We start from the raw sequence: 21,616 nt of genomic DNA on the forward strand, positions 1-21,616 counted from the left end.
GAACTTATCCCCAGCACTAAGAAAGTGTTTGATGTTGTGTGGCTCCTTCTATAAGCATGTTACTGAAATAAGGAGGTAAAGCGTTAACCAGAGAAACAATGTCAACATTCGACAAAGTATCATTAATTAAATATTCCCATCCATCCATTATCTTGGGCAAAGTATATATTCTGCTTTTGAGGTTTTAAGGAGAGAAAGTGTGTTTGGCCAGAGAGGTTCGAGAAGACTTAATAGAGGACTTTGAACTGAATGTAGAAGAATCAGAGAGACTCCTGTTTTCCGGGCAGCAGTATCTGAGTGAAGAACAGAAGCTTCGCTGTCAGATTGCCTGGCATGGAGTCCGTGTTCCACAGTGTTCTGCCACTGTGGCCTTACAGGGGAAATCCTTTAACCCTCATATGCCTTTGTTTTCTATATAGAGCTGGGAGATAGTTTACTGTGTATCTAATAGTCATTCTAAGAATTAAGTACTTAAGTATGTAAAGTGCTTATTATTATTACTACAACTATTATTACTACTATTATTATTACTACTACTACTACAACAGAGCATAACAGTTAAGAGCATGGAACATGAAATTGTTGGAATCCAATAGTGGCTCTGCCATTTTTTCAGTGTGTGTTTTGGGGCAAAGTACTTTGCTTGCTGTATCTTAGTTTCCTCATCTACAAAATGGGAATGATAATCTTACTGCCTTCCCCATAGAGGGGAAGGATTAAATGCGCTAACACATGTAGAACGCTCAGAACAGTGCCTAGTATTCTAAAAGTCTTAATATTTAATAAGCAGTAATAGTAATAACAACAATAACCATTCTTATTAATATCATTATCTGAAGCAAAGATTTAGTGTTAGGAATGTCAGTTAAGAAACTAAGGACATTATGACTAAGCAAACAAAATATAAATTGGGCAACAGGATAATGAAAAACTGTGGATAATATTGAAGGGTTTGGATTTCACCCAGGGTTAAGGGAAAAGACGCTTAGCAAAGTGCTACCTGATCAAAATGATATTTTAGGACATTTATATGACAGGTGTATTCGTGTGCTAGGGCTGTCTATTACAAAGTACTGCAGACTGGGTGGTTTCAACAACAGAAATTTATTTTCTCACAATTCTGGAGGCTGGAAGTTGGAGATCAAGGTGTCAGAAGGCTTGGTTCCTTCTGATGGCCATGAGGGAAGGGTCTGTGTCAGACTGTCTCCTTGGCTTGCAGATGGCTGTCTTCTCCTGTGTCTTCATGCTGTCTTCCCTCTGTGTTTATTTTCTCCAAATTTCCTCATCTTATAAGGACACCAGTCACTGGATTAGGCACCACCTTAATGACCTTATTTTAACTTAATTACCCCTTTAATGACCTTATCTACAAACACAGTCACATTAAAAGTTACTAGGGGTGAGGACTTCAAGAGATAAATTTTCAGGGGGGACACAATTTGATTCACAACATGGGGTTATGTGCATATAAGACCTAAACAAAATGTAAAGATCTTTGCATATCCTTCACCTCTTTTTATTTTAAGAGCCAAATTCTTGGATATTATCCAGTTAGGTAATTGATTGAGGAGGATGAAATTCAAGCCATTTAGCTCATCCTGGTAAATATACTGCATTTCTCAGATGCACATGGCTTCACTGACTGAACACTGGCTAGCACAATGTATAAAGAACTTAATAAAGGAAGTCCTGTTAAAATTACAACCTAGAGCCGGCCCGTGGCTCACTCAGGAGAGTGTGGTGCTGATAACACCAAGGCCATGGATTCAGATCCCTATGTAGGGATGGTTGCTTAGCTCACTGGGACAGAGTGGTGCTGACAACAAGAAGTCAAGGGTTAAGATACTTTTACCGGTCATCTTTTAAAAAAAATAAATTACAACCTAATATACTAGTATGGATACAGAGCAGACTAACCAAAACAATTACAATGTATTTATAAGAAATAAATTCATTCTTCACTGGCTTTAATGTGTTTCATTAATATAATCAGATTTAGAAATATAGATAGGAAAAAGGCAAATATCAAAATGTTCAATAAAATCTTTATATCAATCAATGTAGCTGTGAGCATTTGAGATGGTTTTCTCAGTTCTACTATAGAACTTAAACTTTTCTATGTTCTCTGCTAATAGCTCCAAAAGAGTCTGATCTTTCCACTGTGGAATTATAACAGCATTTGAGCATAAGTATTAGTGATGAACCTTAATAACTTTTCTTACCTCTGTCTCTTCTTCTTCTGCTCTTTTCCTAATCGGGTTTTAATAAACAGAATCTTGACTCTTCTAATAGCCTCTTGACTGGTTTCCTTAACTTTATGCTCTTCCCCCACCCATTAATTCCATCCCCAGCTGCAGGATTATTCTAAACCAAGTAATTTGTCAACTCCTCACTCAAAACTCAAAATTACTACTATTTACCAAATTAGAATCTGAGCTCTGTAGTCTACTTCTCAAGATATATCTGACCTGGTAGTTCCTTTGCCAATCCCTGCCCTCCCCCACCCCACCACCACTATTTTCCTAGATTAAACGAACACTTATTTCAGTATTTCCAAACTCATGTTCATGTACATTCACCTGAAAGCCCTTTTTTTATATTAAAAAATGTTTTGTCACCTGTATTATCTTATACACAAATAAGCATTATTAATCAATAATGTCTTTCAAGGTGCAGCTTAGATCTGTCTTTGCTACAACAGCATCATCTGCCCTCTAACTCCAAGCCAATTGTTCATTTTCCTTTTATGTGACTTAAACTCTTCTGCTTCATGGTATAGTTGTTTGTATGCACATCTAATTTCTCCATTTTCAATTACAAATTTATTCAAGTTAATTGTGCTTTGCACAGAGTAGACTCTTAAACATTTCAGAAATGTGTCACCACTATTACTTTTGCTTTTTGCATTTTACTTTTTGCTTTTCATACATTTTACAGTTGGCTATGAACCACATCTTTAGAAATGCTATAGCTCTGAGAAAATTAGTTACAGAATATGTTGAGTCAGTCAGTAAAACAAGAGGACAAATTCTGGCTTACACTCCAGGGTCTAAAAGAAATCAGGGTTTGACAAATATTTTCAACTTCTGTCATTTAAGATCTGCTACTTTCTTTACTTAGAAGACCTTTATTGCTTACTAAAATCCAAAGTGTCCTTGCAGTCATAGCTCAAGGACCCATTCTTTTGTGACTGTTTTCACAATCAGTTATCAAATACAATCAAAAAATTTATTTTCTCTTTGCCCACATAGTTAACAAAAGTTCAATTAATCAGCACTAATAGGTATTAATAGGTACTGATTTACTACAAATGAAACAAATGTTACCCCTGAGGAACTAATATTCCTTAGACAAAATAGACACAATCTTTAATTTTCAGGTTCTTACGATCTGAAGGGGAGAACAGAAAATAGGAAATAATTTTAATATCAAGTGATAGGAGCTTTTCAGTTATTCCTCTATTAATTCATGTATTTTACATTTCTATGCATTATAATAAGTTTCTTACATAATTTTTCTTCCACTAATTATAAACTCCATTAGGCCAGGAAGGCAGTTCATGATGATGAGAACCTCTTGATTCAGTGGGGGAAAGAAAAAATCAAACAAACAGTCATAAACCATGGCCTAGAGGTCAGGCAACCCACCCTAAACTTGATTTTGTTGCCTGTTTGCTAAGCAGTCTTCAATACATTACTTAACTTCTCTAATATTCATTGTTCTAATTCATAAAGCAAGTTTAATAACACACGCTTTGCATATTTATCATAAGTATTAAACAAAATGCTAGCTCTTAGTAAAACACTAGATGAATGGATGCATATATTAGGCAATTAATGAATAGTTATTGAATAAAATGCACTCATTCTCCATTTCATTTTCTTTCTAAAAATATGTAGAAATACATATTTTTACAGATGTATTTTTATAGGTGTATAGATGTATGTAGACATAGGTACTATGAATACATACACATGCACATATATGTAACTCCTTTTCCTAAGAAATTTCATCCATGGTGGTGGCAGGGGGGCAGAATAACTAATTGCTCCAATTTATTTTAGCAAAATCCTTTAAAGTATTAGAAAACTTTAGAAAACTATTTACAAGACTGGCAAATCAGTTTACGCCTATTAAAATATATGAAAAGAAGAAACAGACAGAAGCAGAAGCAGATAAAGTGATAGTGATAAAGATTTCTTGAAATCTACATTACAGAAATCAGTGGTCCTTATTTTTTTCTGGATGTGACTGAATTAAATACTGTGATTCCTTACTTCACAGTGAAGGAAAAAACTAAAACCGAAGATATTTTTTCACATCAACTGAAGCTGCATGGCACAATAATGACTGTAGAGTTCATAGTCAGAGGATCTAGGTTTGAACCTGAACTCTACTTGTGCAGATAATGTTACTTTGGGAAAGTCATGTAAATCAGTGTCTCAGGTTTCTTACTAATGATACGGTGTATATAGAAGTGATTAATAAACTAAATTTTATGCAAATTATATTTATTCCTTTATTTTTGATACTTAAATAATGTATCAAAGGCTGGGGAAAATAAATACAGAGAGTAACATAAACTAATGTGAATTACTGTTGAAGTCCACATGATTACAAACATTTAAAAATTTTCTAAATAGTTGATAAGAAGCTTAATGTTGGTGAGGGAGGGTGGGTAGTTATCTAGACCAGGTTTTCTAAGATTTGGCACTATTGACATTTTGAGTCAGATGATTCTTTAGTGGGATGTGGGAGGCTATCCTCTGCATTGTAGGATGGTTAGAAGACCAAATGCCTACTAAATGCCAGTAGCATTAACCCCTCTCAGTCATAAAAAACAAAAATGTCTCAAGATATTGCAAAATGTCCCCTGTAGGGAAAAATCACCCTTTGTTAACCACTGATCTAGACAGTTAGCTGAAGATTCTTTATTTGTCCCTGAATAGACTTGACCCAAAGGTGATTAAAATAAATTGAAATATTTTTCACCACATAAATCAGAGATGCACACATTTTTTGAAATAGGCAGATGGTATCATCCCGTGTGCCTAATTTCCTTTTTGGATTATATCTCATGTTGCAGCAAAAGGCACAATCATCACTTTGTTGACTGTGTCAGAATGTAATAACATTTATCGCCAGATCAATGAACTCTTTAGAGAAAGCAGGTCTGAAATGATTTAATATGACTTTTTTTTTCCTAACAGAAATACTACAGTGATAGTTTAGGAAAAATATTTAAGATTATCTGTATGATGCAACCTTAGTCCTATTTTCTCTGGTGTCATTCTTGCTTAAAAACAAGCTAAAGTAAATTATCCTAGGAACTTTGCTATATATTTTTTTCATTTATCACTTTGCTGATCATGTTTAATAATTGTAAATTCAAGCCCTATAATTACCCATTAAAAAGTAAGTTATATTCAACAGGACAACCAAAATTTTTTCTTCTGACAGTATATTTGATTTTATCTATAATTTTTGTAAAGTTTTTTGTTGTAGAATCTACTTAGAGAAAGAGTGAAAGACATTTTTTCTTTGAAGATAGTAATACTTGCTGATATCTTCTAAAACACCTGAAATAGATGTACACTCAACTACTAAGACAGACTCATCCTGTACATTATCTTAAAATGTCATCTCTAACTAGCGACTCTCAAATTTATTTTTCTACATCAGATCTCTCCCATAAACTTTATACTCATATATCCTACTGCATACTTTTCACTCATATTTGGAATACAATAGCAACTCAAAATTAACAAAACTTCTGATCCTCCTCCTACAACCTGAACCTCTGACAGTCTTCCCTGTTTTAGCAAATGGCAATTCCAATTACTCAGGCCAAAAACCCTGGAGTTCTCTTTGACTACCCTCTTTCACCTACACTCTATTTCCAATCCATCCACAAATCTTGTCTCTTTAATCTTTAAATATATGCAGAATCCATCTACTTCTAACCACCCAACTGCTAATATCTTGGTCCAGTTCAATCTACCATCATCTCTCCCTTGAATTATTTCCACAGTCTCCATACTAATCTCACTGATTCTACCCTTGCCACCTTGTAGTCTTTTCACAGTACAAAGTCATAACAATGCTCTTCAAATATCATAGTTGCCCCTTATATCACTCAGAGTAAAACCTAAAGTGCTTACTTTTGCCCAAAAGACTCTATATAATCTTCTTCATATCTTTTCCCTCCTTTTTCCACTCCCCACCTTACCTACTAACACCCTGTATTCTCCTCCCACTTGCTCATTCCACACAAGCCATACTGGCTTCTTTGCCTAAAACACTCCAAGTACACTCCCGTCCAAAGCCTTTGTATGTACTGTTCTTCTGCCTCATATATTCTTCCATCCTGCCACCCCCACATATCCCCATGGCTTGCTTCCTCCCCTTATTAAGACTTTAGCTCAAATTTGCCTTATCACTGAAGCTTTCCCTGACTATCCTTTATGAAATGGCCAATCTCATTCTTAATCCAGGTCTTCCCTAACCTCTCGTCTGCATTATTTTTATATAAAGTGTATATATTTGTTTATTATCTTCTTCCATCGTTAGATCAGAATTTCATAATTGCAGGGAATTTTATCCCTCTTGTCCCGTACTGTATCCACAGCTTCTGGGGAGGAAGTTAGCAACAGTGGGTCTGCATAAATATTGTTGAGCAAATATGTTAGACACTTGAGTTAAAAAATGAGAGCAGTTCCCAATCTTGTCAGGGAGAGACACATTTAAAGAAATGAAAACTCAAAGCATCATCTAAAAGAAGTATGGTGAGAGGAGGATGAGTTGTTAAAGGAGGGGATCAAGGGTGGAAGATGACTTGACAATGTAGGCAACATCTGAGCTCAATATTTAAGTATTAGATGATATTTACCATGAGGAGAAGATGAGCATGCAGGGAAGACCAACAAGGTGTGATGTCAGAAATCATCTGAGACATTCAAGGAATGATGAACAGTTGTGACCAGAGCCTAAGATAATTGGAAAGACCAGGAGAAGATGAGGCAAGGGAACATAGTTTGGAGCTAACTGAGAAGTAGAGAAATGTCAAATTCTCAAATTCATCATTTTTAAATTATACAATTTGTGATCTTCAGAAATTAGGTCTAATTTTCCCCAGCCCCTAGCTTGTCTAAACCAGTGGGCTTCTACCATAACAACTGTGTAATAGCAAGTTGATTAAAAGTATTCAATATTATTCTTAGAAAAAAAATATTCCCAACTCTCACTATTTAATACTCTCTATAAAAATAAAAGCGTTATATTCTATGCACTGTATCTTTAAAGATGGAGATTACGGATTTTAGAGGACTCAGGGTAAAATCGACAAAAAAATGCCAAAGAGTGGTTTGCAAAGGCATGTGTTCTTTTCTTACATCATAGTGCTTCTGATAAAGTAAAGGCATAGTTCCATGCTAATTTTATTTTTGCACCTCCTGTTTGCTTATCTATCTCCCTACTAGTCAGTCAACTCCTAGAAGGAGTGTCTTGTGACTTTAGCATCTGGTGCAAACACACACTTTCAATAAAATGTGTTACTCTGGTTAAAATTGGCATGGGGTGACCATACCTACACATATGCATGCCTGCAAATGTTCTGGTATTTGTTAGTTGCTTTCTGTGTTCAAGACACTGAACTAAGTTCTATTAATAATGAAAAAAAAAAGAAAGAAAGAAAAGAAAGAGAAGAGAAGAGGAGAGAATTGTATGGACTTTCTCCATTCGAGAGAGTATGTTTCTAAAGACCCTGTGATGTGGTAAATCCCTTAATATGTTCTGCTTCAGACAACTGTCTAAAATTCCTTTTTTTAAAATGTTGTATCATCAGAAATTTGAATAATTTATTAATTAGGACCCTAAATAATTTTTCAGGGATATGGTCATGATGAGAAGACAAAGTTTTCATTAGATAGTAAATCTGATTTAGCATCTCTTCTTAAACCTGCTAATATAATTTTAAGTAAAAGATGTCAGACTTCAGAGGAGTTTCAAGATGGCGGCGGCTGCGGCGGCTGGCGCGGAGTAGCTTAGGTGGAAAAGGTGGCCACTGGGCCTCAGGCAGCCGGGAAACTTGTGGACCTTCCTCTGGCCATCTCTTAAGGGAGGACTGCTGCTGCTGGCCGGTCGTGGGGGCTCAACGCCACTTTGCCCCCGGCAGGAGAGGCTGCCTCATTTACAGGCAATAGCTTTGAAGTGTGGAGCAGGAAAAGAACTGATTCTTAGCTGCAAAAGCGAGTCTTGAAACAGGGAACACCGCGCCAGGGCTGCTGTGGATGCAGCCAGGATCCCGGAGGCTGGGGCCGCACTGAAGGCGGCCAGCTGCCCTATTCAGGATTCGAGGTTTCAGGCCGGCATTAAAGAAGATTCCTGGGAGCGCCCGAGCCGCGCCGCGACTGAACAGCCCGAGGCGGCAGCGCCGAGAACACGGAAGGCAACAAACCAGAGACAGAGCGAGCGCCCGACCTGGCACAGCACTGTGAGTGATCCCTGGCACAGCTCTGTTCGGGGGGTGGATGCCCACGCGGCTCCTGCCTGCACCACCAGGCCACTCACTGCCCCAGTGCTGCCTCCATTTTCCCAGGTGCGGGCAGCTCCGCCCTGCTCGGCCATCACTGAGCCCATTTGCTTGGCCTGGCGCGGGGCTTTCCGGACCCTGCCGGGCCGGCCTCCTCTCCCACTCCCTCCGCGGTTCTCTGGCGGGGCTGGGGGTGTGGGGCGTCCCGACCAGTGTTGGGAGGGCTAGAAAGTACTGGCGGGCCGACTGTCACTCCACCACACCCTGGACTCCGGCCCTGGTAAACTTCCTGTTACTGGGAGGCAGATAACATCTCTGCGACCACCAGTTTGGAAAAAAGCCTAACGAATTTCTGGTTGGAAATAGTGTGGCAGGAGAGTTCCCAGGTCCGCTTGAACCTGCCGGAGAGCAGGCTGCAGGCGGGCACTAGACTCGGTTTATACCAGGGGGATACAAAGGTGAACAAGACCCGAGAAAGATCTACACAGTGCTACAAAGGCACCCAGAGAGACCGGTCGTCTGTGCCTAGCAGAAACCTGGTAGACTTCCTGGGAGAGGCGGTGCTGAGCAGGGTCTTGAAGGCCCAGCTGATAGACGAGGGGTACAGAAGACACACCCCAGCCCAGCACAGTGTGCACAGATGGGGGAGACGTGCGGCCAGGGAGGCGGAGACTCGACAGAAACCACACACCCGGTGGGGTCGCGACTGCACGATCTAACAGCCTGGGCCAGAGCACACGGAACGGGGAGAAGTCCTGTACAGAAAGTGAAAGCTCAACAGAGATCACACACCCTGTGGTACGTGATCCACCAGCCCAGCAGAGTACAAGCTGACCAGAAAGGTGGATCCCCGGAGAAGCCCAAGACCCGAGGCAACCACACACACAAGACACTAGAGGCCAACTGAGCAGTCACGGCGGGAGCCATACCAAATTGGCAACCACAGCAACATCCTAGTTAGTCATTAGTCTCAAACCGGTGGACTGTGAAACCCCCTGCCACAATGAATAAACACCAAAAAAAAGACACCAGAAATACAAAAAATCAAGAAAGTACACCACCAAAAGTTAATAAATCTCATACTCTAGATCCTATAGAACAAGAAGCCCTTGAAATAACTGACAAGGAATTTCGAGTGATAATTCTAAGGAAACTGAATGAGATACAAGAAAACTCAGCTAGACATCATGATGAAATGAGGAAAAGTATACAGGATCTGAAAGAGGAAATATACAAGGAAATCGATGTCCTGAAAAAAAATGTAGCAGAACTTGCTGAACTGAAGAAGTTATTCAGCGAAATAAAAAACACAACGGAGAGTTTAACCAGCAGGCTTGTCGAAGTTGAAGAGAGAACCTCTGAACTTGAAGATGGGCTGTTTGAAATAACACAAGCAGACAAAAAGAAAGAAAAAAGAATCAAGGACATGGAAGAAAATCTGAGAGAGCTATCAGACAACCTCAAGCGCTCAAATATCCGAGTCATGGGTATTCCAGAAGGGGAGGAAAATGGAGATTCCATTGAAAACATATTCAACAAAATAGTGGCAGAAAACTTCCCAGGTATAGGAAAAATCACAAATCTTCAGATCCTGGAAGCTCAACGATCTCCAAATTGGCAAAACTCAGAGACAAAGAGAGAATCTTAAAAGCTGCAAGAGAGAAGCGTCAAATCACCTATAAGGGAGCCCCAATCAGGTTAACATCAGACTTTTCATCACAAACCCTAAAAGCTAGAAAGGAATGGGATGATATTTTCAAAATACTAAAAGACAAAGATTGCCAGCCAAGAATACTCTACCCGGCAAGGCTATCCTTCCGAAATGAGGGGCAAATAGTATATTTCTCAGACAAACAAAAACTGCGGGAGTTCACTACCACAAGACCACCCTTACAAGAAATCCTCAAGGGAGTACTGGGTTTGGTTCCTGAAAAATAACTACCACTGCCATAAAAACCCAAGAAAAATCTAAACCCACTAGTACAATAAAAATGGCATTCATGAAGAGAAAACAAGCTAACAAAAACACTATCTACAACCTAAGGAACCAACAAACAAAGAAACCAAACAGTAAATCAGAAAGCAAGGAACAAAAGACACCTAAGACAACCAAACAACCAATAAAATGCTAGGAATAAATCAACACCTTTCAATAACAACTCTTAATGTTAAAGGCTTAAATTCCCCAATTAAAAGACACAGACTGGCTGACTGGATCAAAAAGCAGGACCCAACTATATGCTGCCTACAAGAGACCCACCTCACCCATAAAGATTCACACAGACTAAGAGTGAAAGGATGGAAAAAGATTTACCATGCAAACAGAAAAGAAAAACGAGCTGGAGTGGCTATTCTTATATCTGACAAAATAGACATTAAACTAAAAACCATAAAAAGAGACAATGAGGGACACTACTTAATGATAAAAGGACTGATCCATCAAGAAGACATAACAATCATAAATATGTACGCACCCAATGTTGGAGCAGCCAGATTTATAAAACAAACTCTATTAGACCTAAAGAAGGAAATAGACACTAATACCATAATAGCAGGGGACCTGAACACTCCACTGTCAATATTAGACAGATCATCTAGGCAAAGAATCAGTAGAGAAACACAAGATCTAAACAAGACTCTAGACCAATTGGAATTGGCAGATATCTACAGAACATTCCACCCAACAACCTCAGAATATTCATTCTTCTCATCAGCACATGGATCATTCTCCAGGATAGATCACATATTAGGTCACAAATCAAGTCTCAATAAATTCAAAAAAATTGGAATTATCCCATGTATCTTCTCAGACCACAATGGATTAAAACTAGCAATTAATAACAAACAAAACTCTGGAAACTATACAAACACATGGAAATTAAACAGCATTCTACTTAATGACATATGGGTCCAAGAAGAAATCAAGCAGGAAATCAAAAAGTTTATTGAAACTAATGAAAACAATGATACATCATACCAAAACCTGTGGGATACTGCAAAAGCAGTATTGAGGGGAAAATTTATTGCATTAAATGCTCACTTCAGAAGAATGGAAAGATGGCAAGTGAACAACCTAACACTTCACCTTAAAGAACTAGAAAAACAAGAACAATCCAATCCTAAAGTTAGCAGACGGAAAGAAATCATTAAGATCAGAGCAGAACTGAATGAAATTGAAAACCAAAAAACAATTCAAAAGATCAACGAATCAAAGAGTTGGGTTTTTGAAAAGATAAATAAAATTGACAAACCATTAGCATGGCTAACAAAAAAAAGAAGAGAGAAGACTCAAATAACAAAAATTAGAAATGAAAAAGGCGAAATTACAACTGATTCATCTGAAATACAAGGAATCATTCGAGACTAAACAACTATACGCCAACAAATTTGAAAATCTGGAGGAAATGGATAAATTTCTGGACACACACAAGCTCCCAAAACTGAACCGTGAAGACGTAGAAAATTTGAACAGACCAATAACAATAAAGGAGATTGAAGCTGTTATCAGAAGGCTCCCAACAAAGAAAAGCCCAGGACCAGATGGATTCACAGCAGAATTTTACCAAACATTCAAAGAGGAATTGACACCGATTCTTTACAAACTATTCCAAAAGATTGAAACGGACGCAAATCTCCCAAACTCATTCTATGAAGCAAACATCATCCTGATACCAAAACCAGGTAAAGATATAACCAAAAAAGAAAACTACAGGCCGATATCCTTGATGAATATAGATGCAAAAATCCTCACTAAAATACTAGCAAACAGAATACAGCAACACATACGAAAAATTATTCATCACGATCAAGTGGGATTCATCCCAGGGATGCAAGGTTGGTTCAACATACGCAAATCAATAAATGTGATACACCATATTAATAAACTCAAACACAAGGACCATATGATCATCTCTATAGATGCTGAAAAAGCATTTGATAAAGTTCAGCACTCATTCATGACAAAGACCCTCTATAAGTTAGGTATAGAGGGAAAGTATCTCAACATAATTAAAGCCATATATGACAAACCCACTGCCAATATCATCCTGAATGGGGAAAAGCTGAAAGCTTTTCCTTTAAGAACAGGCACTAGACAAGGATGCCCACTCTCACCACTCCTATTCAACATAGTGTTGGAAGTACTAGCCAGAGCAATCAGAGAAGAGAAGGAAATAAAGGGCATCCAGATTGGAAAAGATGAAGTCAAACTGTCCCTGTTTGCAGATGACATGATCCTATATATCGAACAGCCTAAAACCTCTACAAAAAAACTGTTGGAATTGATAAATGATTTCAGCACAGTAGCAGGATACAAAATCAACACACAAAAATCAGTAGCATTTCTTTTCTCCAATAGTGAACATGCAGAAGGAGAAATCAAGAAAGCCTGCCCATTTACAATAGCCACCAAAAAAATAAAATACTTAGGAATTGAGTTAACCAAGGAGGTGAAAAATCTCTATAATGAGAACTACAAACCACTGCTGAGAGAAATTAGAGAGGATACAAGAAGATGGAAAGATATTCCATGCTCTTGGATTGGAAGAATCAACATAGTGAAAATGTCCATACTACCCAAAGTGATATACAAATTCAATGCAATCCCCATCAAAATTCCAAAGACATTTTTCTCAGAAATGGAAAAAGCTATTCAGACATTTATATGGAACAATAAAAGACCACGAATAGCCAAAGCAATGCTGAGCAAAAAAGATAAAGCTGGAGGCATAACACTACCTGACTTTAAGCTATACTACAAAGCTATAATAACCAAAACAGTATGGTACTGGCATAAAAACAGACACACTGACCAATGGAATAGAATAGAGAATCCAGAAATCAACCCACACACTTACTGCCATCTGATCTTTGACAAAGGCACCAAGCCTATTCACTGGGGAAGGGACTGCCTCTTCAGCAAGTGGTGCTGGGATAACTGGATATCGATATGCAGGAGAATGAAACTAGATCCATACCTCTCACCGTATACTAAAATCAACTCAAAATGGATTAAGGATTTAAATATACACCCTGAGACAATAAAACTTCTTAAAGAAAACATAGGAGAAACACTTCAGGAAATAGGACTGGGCACAGACTTCATGAATACGACCCCAAAAGCATGGGCAACCAAAGGAAAAATAAACAAATGGGATTATATCAAAATAAAAAGCTTCTGCACAGCAAAAGAAACAATTAACAGAGTTAAAAGACAACCAACAGAGTGGGAGAAAATATTTGCAAAATATACATCTGACAAAGGATTAATATCCAGAATATATAAGGAACTCAAACAACTTTACAAGAAGAAAACAAGCAACCCAATTAAAAAATGGGCAAAAGAGCTAAGTAGGCATTTCTCTAAGGAAGATATCCAAATGGCCAACAGACATATGAAAAAATGCTCAACATCACTCAGCATCCGGGAAATGCAAATCAAAACCACATTGAGATACCATCTAACCCCAGTTAGGATGGCTAAAATCCAAAAGACTATGAACGATAAATGCTGGCGAGGCTGCGGAGAAAAAGGAACTCTCATACATTGTTGGTGGGACTGCAAAATGGTGCAGCCTCTATGGAAAATGGTATGGAGGTTCCTTAAACAATTGCAAATAGATCTACCATACGACCCAGCCATCCCACTGTTGGGAATATACCCAGAGGAATGGAAATCATCAAGTCGAAGGTATACCTGTTCCCCAATGTTCATCGCAGCACTCTTTACAATAGCCAAGAGTTGGAACCAGCCCAAATGCCCATCATCAGATGAGTGGATACGGAAAATGTGGTACATCTACTCAATGGAATACTACTCAGCTATAAAAACGAATGAAATACTGCCATTTGCAACAACATGGATGGACCTTGAGAGAATTATATTAAGTGAAACAAGTCAGGCACAGAAAGAGAAATACCACATGTTCTCACTTATTGGAGGGAGCTAAACATTAATATATAAATTCACACACACACATACACACACACACACACACAAATCGGCGGGGGGGAGGGAAGAAGATATAACAACCACAATTATTTGAAGTTGATACAACAAGCAAACAGAGAGGACATTGTTGGGGGGGAGGGGGGGAGGGAGAAGGGAGGGAGGTTTTGGTGATGGGGAGCATTAATCAGCTACAATGTATATCGACAAAATAAAATTTAAAAAAAAAAGAAAAAAAAGAAAAAAAAAATTATAAAAAAAAAGATGTCAGACTTCAAGCCCAGGACCTCATGGTAAGCATCAAGACCTCATTAGTTAATAAGAGGAGAAGGAGCTTATTAAAACATATAGAAAATATTTTAAAGCGTAAGTGCTGAAATTTTTGAACGCCTAATCAGAAGGTCTTCACTCAAGGAACTTAAATTTAATATGAAAAGTAGACATACAAAAGAAAAGCCAACAAACAGTATGTGTCTAGCAGTAAATGTGGGATGCCGTTAAATAGATTACAGGTGAGAGATGCACCCTTCAGTGGGTTAGTCAAAGAAGAATTCATAGGAGAGGTAAGACTTAAACTAAACTCTAAAAGTGGGTAAGACTTTGATAGGCATGTTTGAGGAGAGAAAGTCTTTGCTGGGATTGGCATGTTTACATAATAATACAAATAACAAAAAATAATAATAATATAAATAATTATAGTTTCTGCTTCTATCATTTATTGGGTCTGATGATGTTCTGGGCATGGCACTAAGTGGTTTATCTTAATTATTTTATTAAATTCTTATAATAATCCTCTAAGGTAGAGGATGGAAGTTACAGAGATGGAGAAACCTAACTGAACCTTAGTGATTACAAGTGACTTTCTGCAAGGAACACAGATGTGAACTAGAGCCTATTTGGTTCGATACATCATTTGATTAAGCACTAAGCTGGTCTGTTCTAATGAAGAATTCACTTTGAAAAGAAATGAAATACACAACTGGAAATACACTTTGAGCAGATCCTGAATACCAGTTTAAAGTTCATGTGTGTGTGTTTCTGGTCTTTTTTCTATAGAAAATGGGGACATTCTGGAAGTCTTCAGTAAAAAAAGACTTATGACTTATAAATATTACTTTGAGGGCACTATGCTAGAGGCTGGGCAAACCGAAGGCAGAAGCCCAATTAAAAGTGCAATGAAAATGGTCAGGGATGCTTTGGGCCTAAGGCTCTCCTTAATTCCAAACTAACTTTTATTTTTTGGAAAACTACCAGAAAGCCAAGTTTCAAAGCCTTGTAAAATTCTAAGTTTAGAAATCTATAGTTGTAAAATACATATTTATTTTGATGGCATAAATGTAAAACAGACAGGGGTTTAATGTAATCTATTTTGTAATAGAGAAATTGTTAACAGGAGGGGGAAAAAATGGTAGAAAATGTAAGCAGAGAGGAGTTAGAGCCGCACATTGCAAATAAAGGTGGCTCATGCCAGGAATTTCACCTTAAACCAAGTGTAATAGCACAAAAACATACCCCATCTGTAGACAGAGACTCCAACTGAAGAAAAGTAGAAAGAGGACTACAGCCAATTAGACCAGAGAAGGGACAGGCATTCCTCCAAGGACAGCACTGAGGCATTGAAATGCAATAAGGAAACAACTTCCACAATTGCTAGGAAGGCAGCGGAGACTATTTCTAAGGCCTGCTTTGAAGGACCTTGATGAGTATTTGATGCTCTGCATTCTAGGAGAGGAGCCAAGCAACTCGCACAGAACTAGAGGCTCATTTCAACATTTCCCAGTGAGGGCCAGGAAAGGACTAACAGAACCTCCCCAGATTTCCTTGTTGCATCTAAGATTGAATAACACTAACTAATTAGACCCAAATTTTAGCATAATCTACCTCTGATCTTAAAAGGTGGTTCTACAGAGTTAGGCACGAGTCTAGACTTAAAGGAAACCTTGGTTCCCTGGACACTAACTTTCTAATAGGTGAGTCCAGATTTCTAGTTGTTTTCTAATATGTTTTCTATGAAGTGGGGTGTTGATGGCTTATTGGTTTATGTTTTTTGAAAGAAATACATAAATTAAAATTAGATAACTGCATTCCTGGGCCAAGGAGTGGTGCCACTTGTTAAGGAATATATTCTATGCCACAGTCTCATTTCTCCTACAATGAAATCTAATGTTATAAGAGAAAATACTTTCTATTAAATTTGATAGGTTTAAGTAAAACTACATATATGCTTCCATCAAAGGGAATGAGTATCATTCTTCAAAGCAGAATCAATTTGCGATTGTGAGAGATGATGTTTTTCAAGTTTAGCTGCAATTCAACAATGGCACTTTGATGTCTTGAGTAATTCCTATTTTAAACCATGTTCCAGTTTCAGCTTGGCACGTCATAGTAGGAATACTACAGAGGGGCCCTGCTTCTCGCTGTCTTTATTTTGCAAACTACTTTGCATTATAAATAAAAATCTGCTTTTTTAAAAAATCTGGTTTTTAATGAAAAATGTTTTCTCATTTTTATATTGGAAAACAATCTGTCTTTCCTTTGAGACTTAATGTATATGACAAATATATCATATATATGTAATATATCTTAATTGACAAGTAGCTCTGTTTCAGGCAAACATTAATTACATTTTGTTTTTATTATTTTTTCAAAAATTCCTGAAAACTAAAGAATCAAGCTAAACACTCTAATTTCTTCAGAAATTTCTGGGGAATGTCTGATCTGAGATCATTATAAACTTGAAGGAAAAATGACAAAGAATAGAAATAATCTGGATTCAAGAAATGGGCCTCCAGTCTTGAAGCACAGCTCTCAAATGAGGCATGGATACCTAAAAATTCACCTAACGAAATCTCAGAAGCAGGTGTAGCTGTTACATAGTAATAGCTTTAAAATCTTCAATCTCTGATTGTTGTGAATTCATGACAAAATTTTCAATGGTCTTAAAAAAAATAAAATAGGGACAGCACAGAGAATTTTTCATAAATACAGGCATATTTCATTTAAAGAATTGTCCGTTAAATATGAGATTGTCCTTTTTTAGGCCCTTTTCTTTATAAAATAATTATTATAGTTGATGGTGAAATGTTTGTTGCTGTTGTTTTTAACATCCATACATGGCAAAATGAAAAGTTGCCAATCTCATGTTACTCCTCAATTTTTTTTCTTTGAAGCCATACTAAACTCCAAAACTCTAGAGTGGGAACCACTACTGTAGAAAGTATCAATAGGAACTTCAGTGACTTTCTTCCCATCAAGTCCAAGGGCTTAAAGAGGGCATACACAACCCATTGCCTCATTGTTTAGAAAGAGTAGGGAAAGTAACAAGACATTTTCTTTAGAGGATAAATGTTATAGCCTGGTTTTAATCGATCCCTAAGGTGCTGGATTACAAATATCACTGACTGCTGAAACATCTATTACAACATAATGCCTCAAAGTACTATTAAGATGCCTATCATGATCATTTTACATTGCAGATTTGCTCTACTATTTACCAAAACTGAATTTAGCATCATTTTGTTATTTTATAAAATATTTCTAGATTCCATTGTCCCTTTGTGTAACCTTTGGTCAAAAGATTTAGTACCAAATGCTCATGTCACTAAGAATCCCTGTTTGTAATTGGCAAAGTCATCCAGTATTCCAGGATCACTAGAAGTAATAAGCTGATAAAATTGAAAAGTATCCTATGTGATTTGACACTGTCCTGAGAAAACATGGAGTGTCTGTGAGTTGCATGCTACGTGTGTCATGGTGCATTTGATGTTCTGTTCTTTTCTTTCCCCTTTCCTCCTTCCAGTGAAATCAGATGAGCTACAGACAATCAAGAAAGAACTAACCCAGATCAAAACTAAAATTGACTCCTTGCTAGGGCGCCTGGAGAAGATTGAGAAGCAGCAGAAGGCAGAGGCAGGTAAGTGAAAAGGATCTGTGGCCAGACAGGTTGGAATTAAACCAATGAAACACCGTCAATCACAGACAGTGCAGGGCCAGGGAAAAACAGGCTGAGTTTAACAGAGTTTAACACAGATACACGAATAAAAGTCTTTAAGCCAAGAGTTACAATGATGAAATATGATTTCTTTACCTTTAGAGAACATGAAACAATTTTTCTAATATTTATACTAAAATAAAAAGGAAAAGTGTTTTGATGGAATAATCAGTAACAGTTGAATCACAATTTAAAGTTTATATTATCAATATCAAGTAACTTTTAAGAAAATAAAATCAATTAATATAATTATGCTATCAGGCTAAAATAAAAAATAATATTCATATTGCATTAAGTTAACTGCAGCAAAATTTAATAGGTTTCTAAAATCATTCTTAAAAGCCTAACTCCTGCCCTCACTGCCACCCTGCAAAAACTTCAGTACCCTATTTTCCAAACCTCAATACCAACAGCGTATTGCTGGCCATCTACAGGTCAAATTATTTCATTATATCCTTTACAACTTGATGGCTTCTCTCCTTTGAACTATCAGTGCTGATTCTAACTTCATTCTAATACAATTCTAATGCTTTTTCCATGTGGCTACTGATATTTTTTAAATCACAAAATATGAGTACTAGAATAAACTTAGAGCTAGTCTAAGTTTGAAAATTGTGTTCTGCGCAGCCTTAGATGTCTCCGAGGCATCCTTGGGAATGAGATGGGGGTTTGGAGGAGACCCAGCAGGTAGACAGATAAACTCATGCCTCCTCCAAACTCAGCCCTTGCTCTGACCAGCCCTTGCTCTGACCTGTACCTGTTTAATATATTAAGATTCAACATAAGACTTAATTTGCTGAGTATCACTTCTAAAAATAAATAAATAAATAAACAATACAGTTTTGAAAGCCATTAGTAAATCCAATCTTCTCATTTCACAGATGAGAAAACAAAGACTGAGGAAAGTAAATTGATTTTTATATAGCCACGTACCTAGTTTGTCATAGACCTAGGTCTGAATCTCAAACCCAGGCTTTATGATGAAACCCAGTGCTCTTACCAATTGATAGTCCCTGTCTCAGGTTCTCCCCAAGGTCTGGTCCCAGAATTTCACTGAAGTGAGGCTACCTGGGTCACTCCCAACTGATGAGAATGGGATGGGATCTAGGGTCCCTGAGCCACAACAAACAGGAACCTGCTTGTTTGCTGACTCTCATCACTGAGTGAGAACTAGGGCTTACCTCTGGTAGAGAGTCATATAGGGCTCAAGAATGAAAAGAAGCGAGATGTGAAGTGGTGGCATAGCATAGAGGATAAGAGAAATAAACTCTGGTTCAGATCCTCGCATGCCTCTTAGCCTCAGTTTTCTCATTTATAAGATGGGGATAGTAATAGTGACTTCACATTGTGAGGAATGAATAAAGTAACATGTGAATTATATAGCATGATAATTAGCACAGAATTAAGAGATTAATAATTGGAGCAATCAGGGGTTAATAGCAGCACATTCGTGTGCAGGCAAATACATGTTTCCTACTATTTTCACCTAGCTCATTTTTAAAAATACAAGCCATGTACCTAGCACATGGTAGATTCTCACTAACATTTGTTAATATAGATGAGAAATAATAGATTAAATGGGATTTTTATTAAAATTTTTATTGATCATCACATATTGTACACAAATACTGATAGGTAACTCTGTACCCCACAAATATGTATAATCAATTGCTTCAATAAAAAATAAGTAAAATAAAAGAATTAAAAAAGTGTATATATGGAATTTTTTAAAAAATCCTATCACAAATGTATTTTCTACTGAAAAAAGTTACACTGCCTATGCTACTTAGTAAAGAAATTTAGATTTTAGAAAGTTTTTATATGCTGTCTATGGCACTAATCTAAAGTGTTGCTGTAACTGAAACATACTGTGATGTTGCCTAAATCAATATTTCCCTTTGAGGAACTTCTGTGAAATTCATTATTATGTAAAACAACCCTTACAGCAAAGGACTTTGATAACCAATTTGTGCTTCAGTTTAAAGGATTATGGAGAACTCATTTAAATATAAATCACCTCAAAGAGAAAAATGTGATCCTTTTCCATCATATTATACCTTCCACTTTCCTGCAATGAATAATACCTTTCACATATCTTCTTGGAAGATCATCCATAAACCTAACACTAAAATTCAAAGCTTGCATTTTCTTTTCATGAAAGTATGTCACTTATTTTTGCACATGTTTAAACTTTCCCAGTCATGAGACAATTGCTTTTAAAGTGATACAGTCCTTTGATATTTGTCTTTCTAATTTTCATATATTAAGAAGTAAGCAGGGATGGGGGAAGAGGAACGGGTAAGGGGTCATGAAAACCAACTATAATGTATATTGAGAAATTAAAATTTAAAAAAAATTAAAAATTAAAAATTAAAAAAATTTTTAAAAAGTAAACAAATTTACAGTAGTCCCCCTTTATCTGCAGTTTCACTTTCTGCAGGTAAATTACCACTGTCCAAAAATATTAAATGGAATATTCCAGAGATAAACAATTTATAAGTTATAAATTGTGCACTGTTCTGAGTAGTGTGATGAAATCTCACACCACCCGACTCCCTCTCACCTGGGATGTGAGATATCCCTTGTTTGGCATATCCACGCTGTATACACTACCTGCCTGTTAGTCACTGAGTAGCCCTCTCAGTTATCAGACTGAAAAAATAATCATTGTACATACAGGGTTTGGTACTATTTGCAGTTTCAGGCATCCACTGGGGTCTTGGAACTATCCCCCAAAGATAAGGGGGATATCTGTATTTAATTTTTAACTTCATTTTCTTAGTAATTGTCTCCTGAACAGTATCCATTTTAATAGAGATAAAATGTGATCATTTTTTACATTTTTCTATATTTTCTTTATAAAAAGAAACCAGGGTTATATAGAAAAAGTTAACACTACATTATGGAAAATGTAATGAAATGCATTACAATTTATTAAAAACTACTCAATGCTTCCTTATTAAATGTAAGGGGTACTCATTTTAATGCTTAATTAATTGAGGGCTAATTATTTGGTAGCTAATATTTACTCTTCATTATTACTCATTTACAAATCTCTCATTCTCAATTTACTATTAGTCACTTAATAGTGAAAATTCCCAGTTTAGAAGTAGTGGCAGGAAGGAGATGGAGAAGCAGGAGCAAAACA

General features: G+C 37.0%; 1 protein-coding gene across 9 annotated transcripts in view; it reads left to right on the top strand.

Annotated features, from left to right (window-relative positions):
• Window positions 1-21,616, top strand: part of RALYL (RALY RNA binding protein like) — a 711,785-nt gene that overhangs the window by 643,693 nt on the left and 46,476 nt on the right. For all 9 annotated transcript variants that reach the window (XM_063079136.1, XM_063079135.1, XM_063079134.1 and 6 more), the window contains one exon: window positions 18,277-18,390. In XM_063079136.1, the coding sequence (XP_062935206.1) occupies window positions 18,277-18,390 (114 nt within the window). The remainder of the gene's footprint in view (window positions 1-18,276; window positions 18,391-21,616) is intronic.

The sequence above is a fragment of the Cynocephalus volans genome, chromosome 15 (genome assembly GCF_027409185.1).
Source record: "Cynocephalus volans isolate mCynVol1 chromosome 15, mCynVol1.pri, whole genome shotgun sequence".
Lineage (NCBI taxonomy): Eukaryota > Metazoa > Chordata > Mammalia > Dermoptera > Cynocephalidae > Cynocephalus > Cynocephalus volans.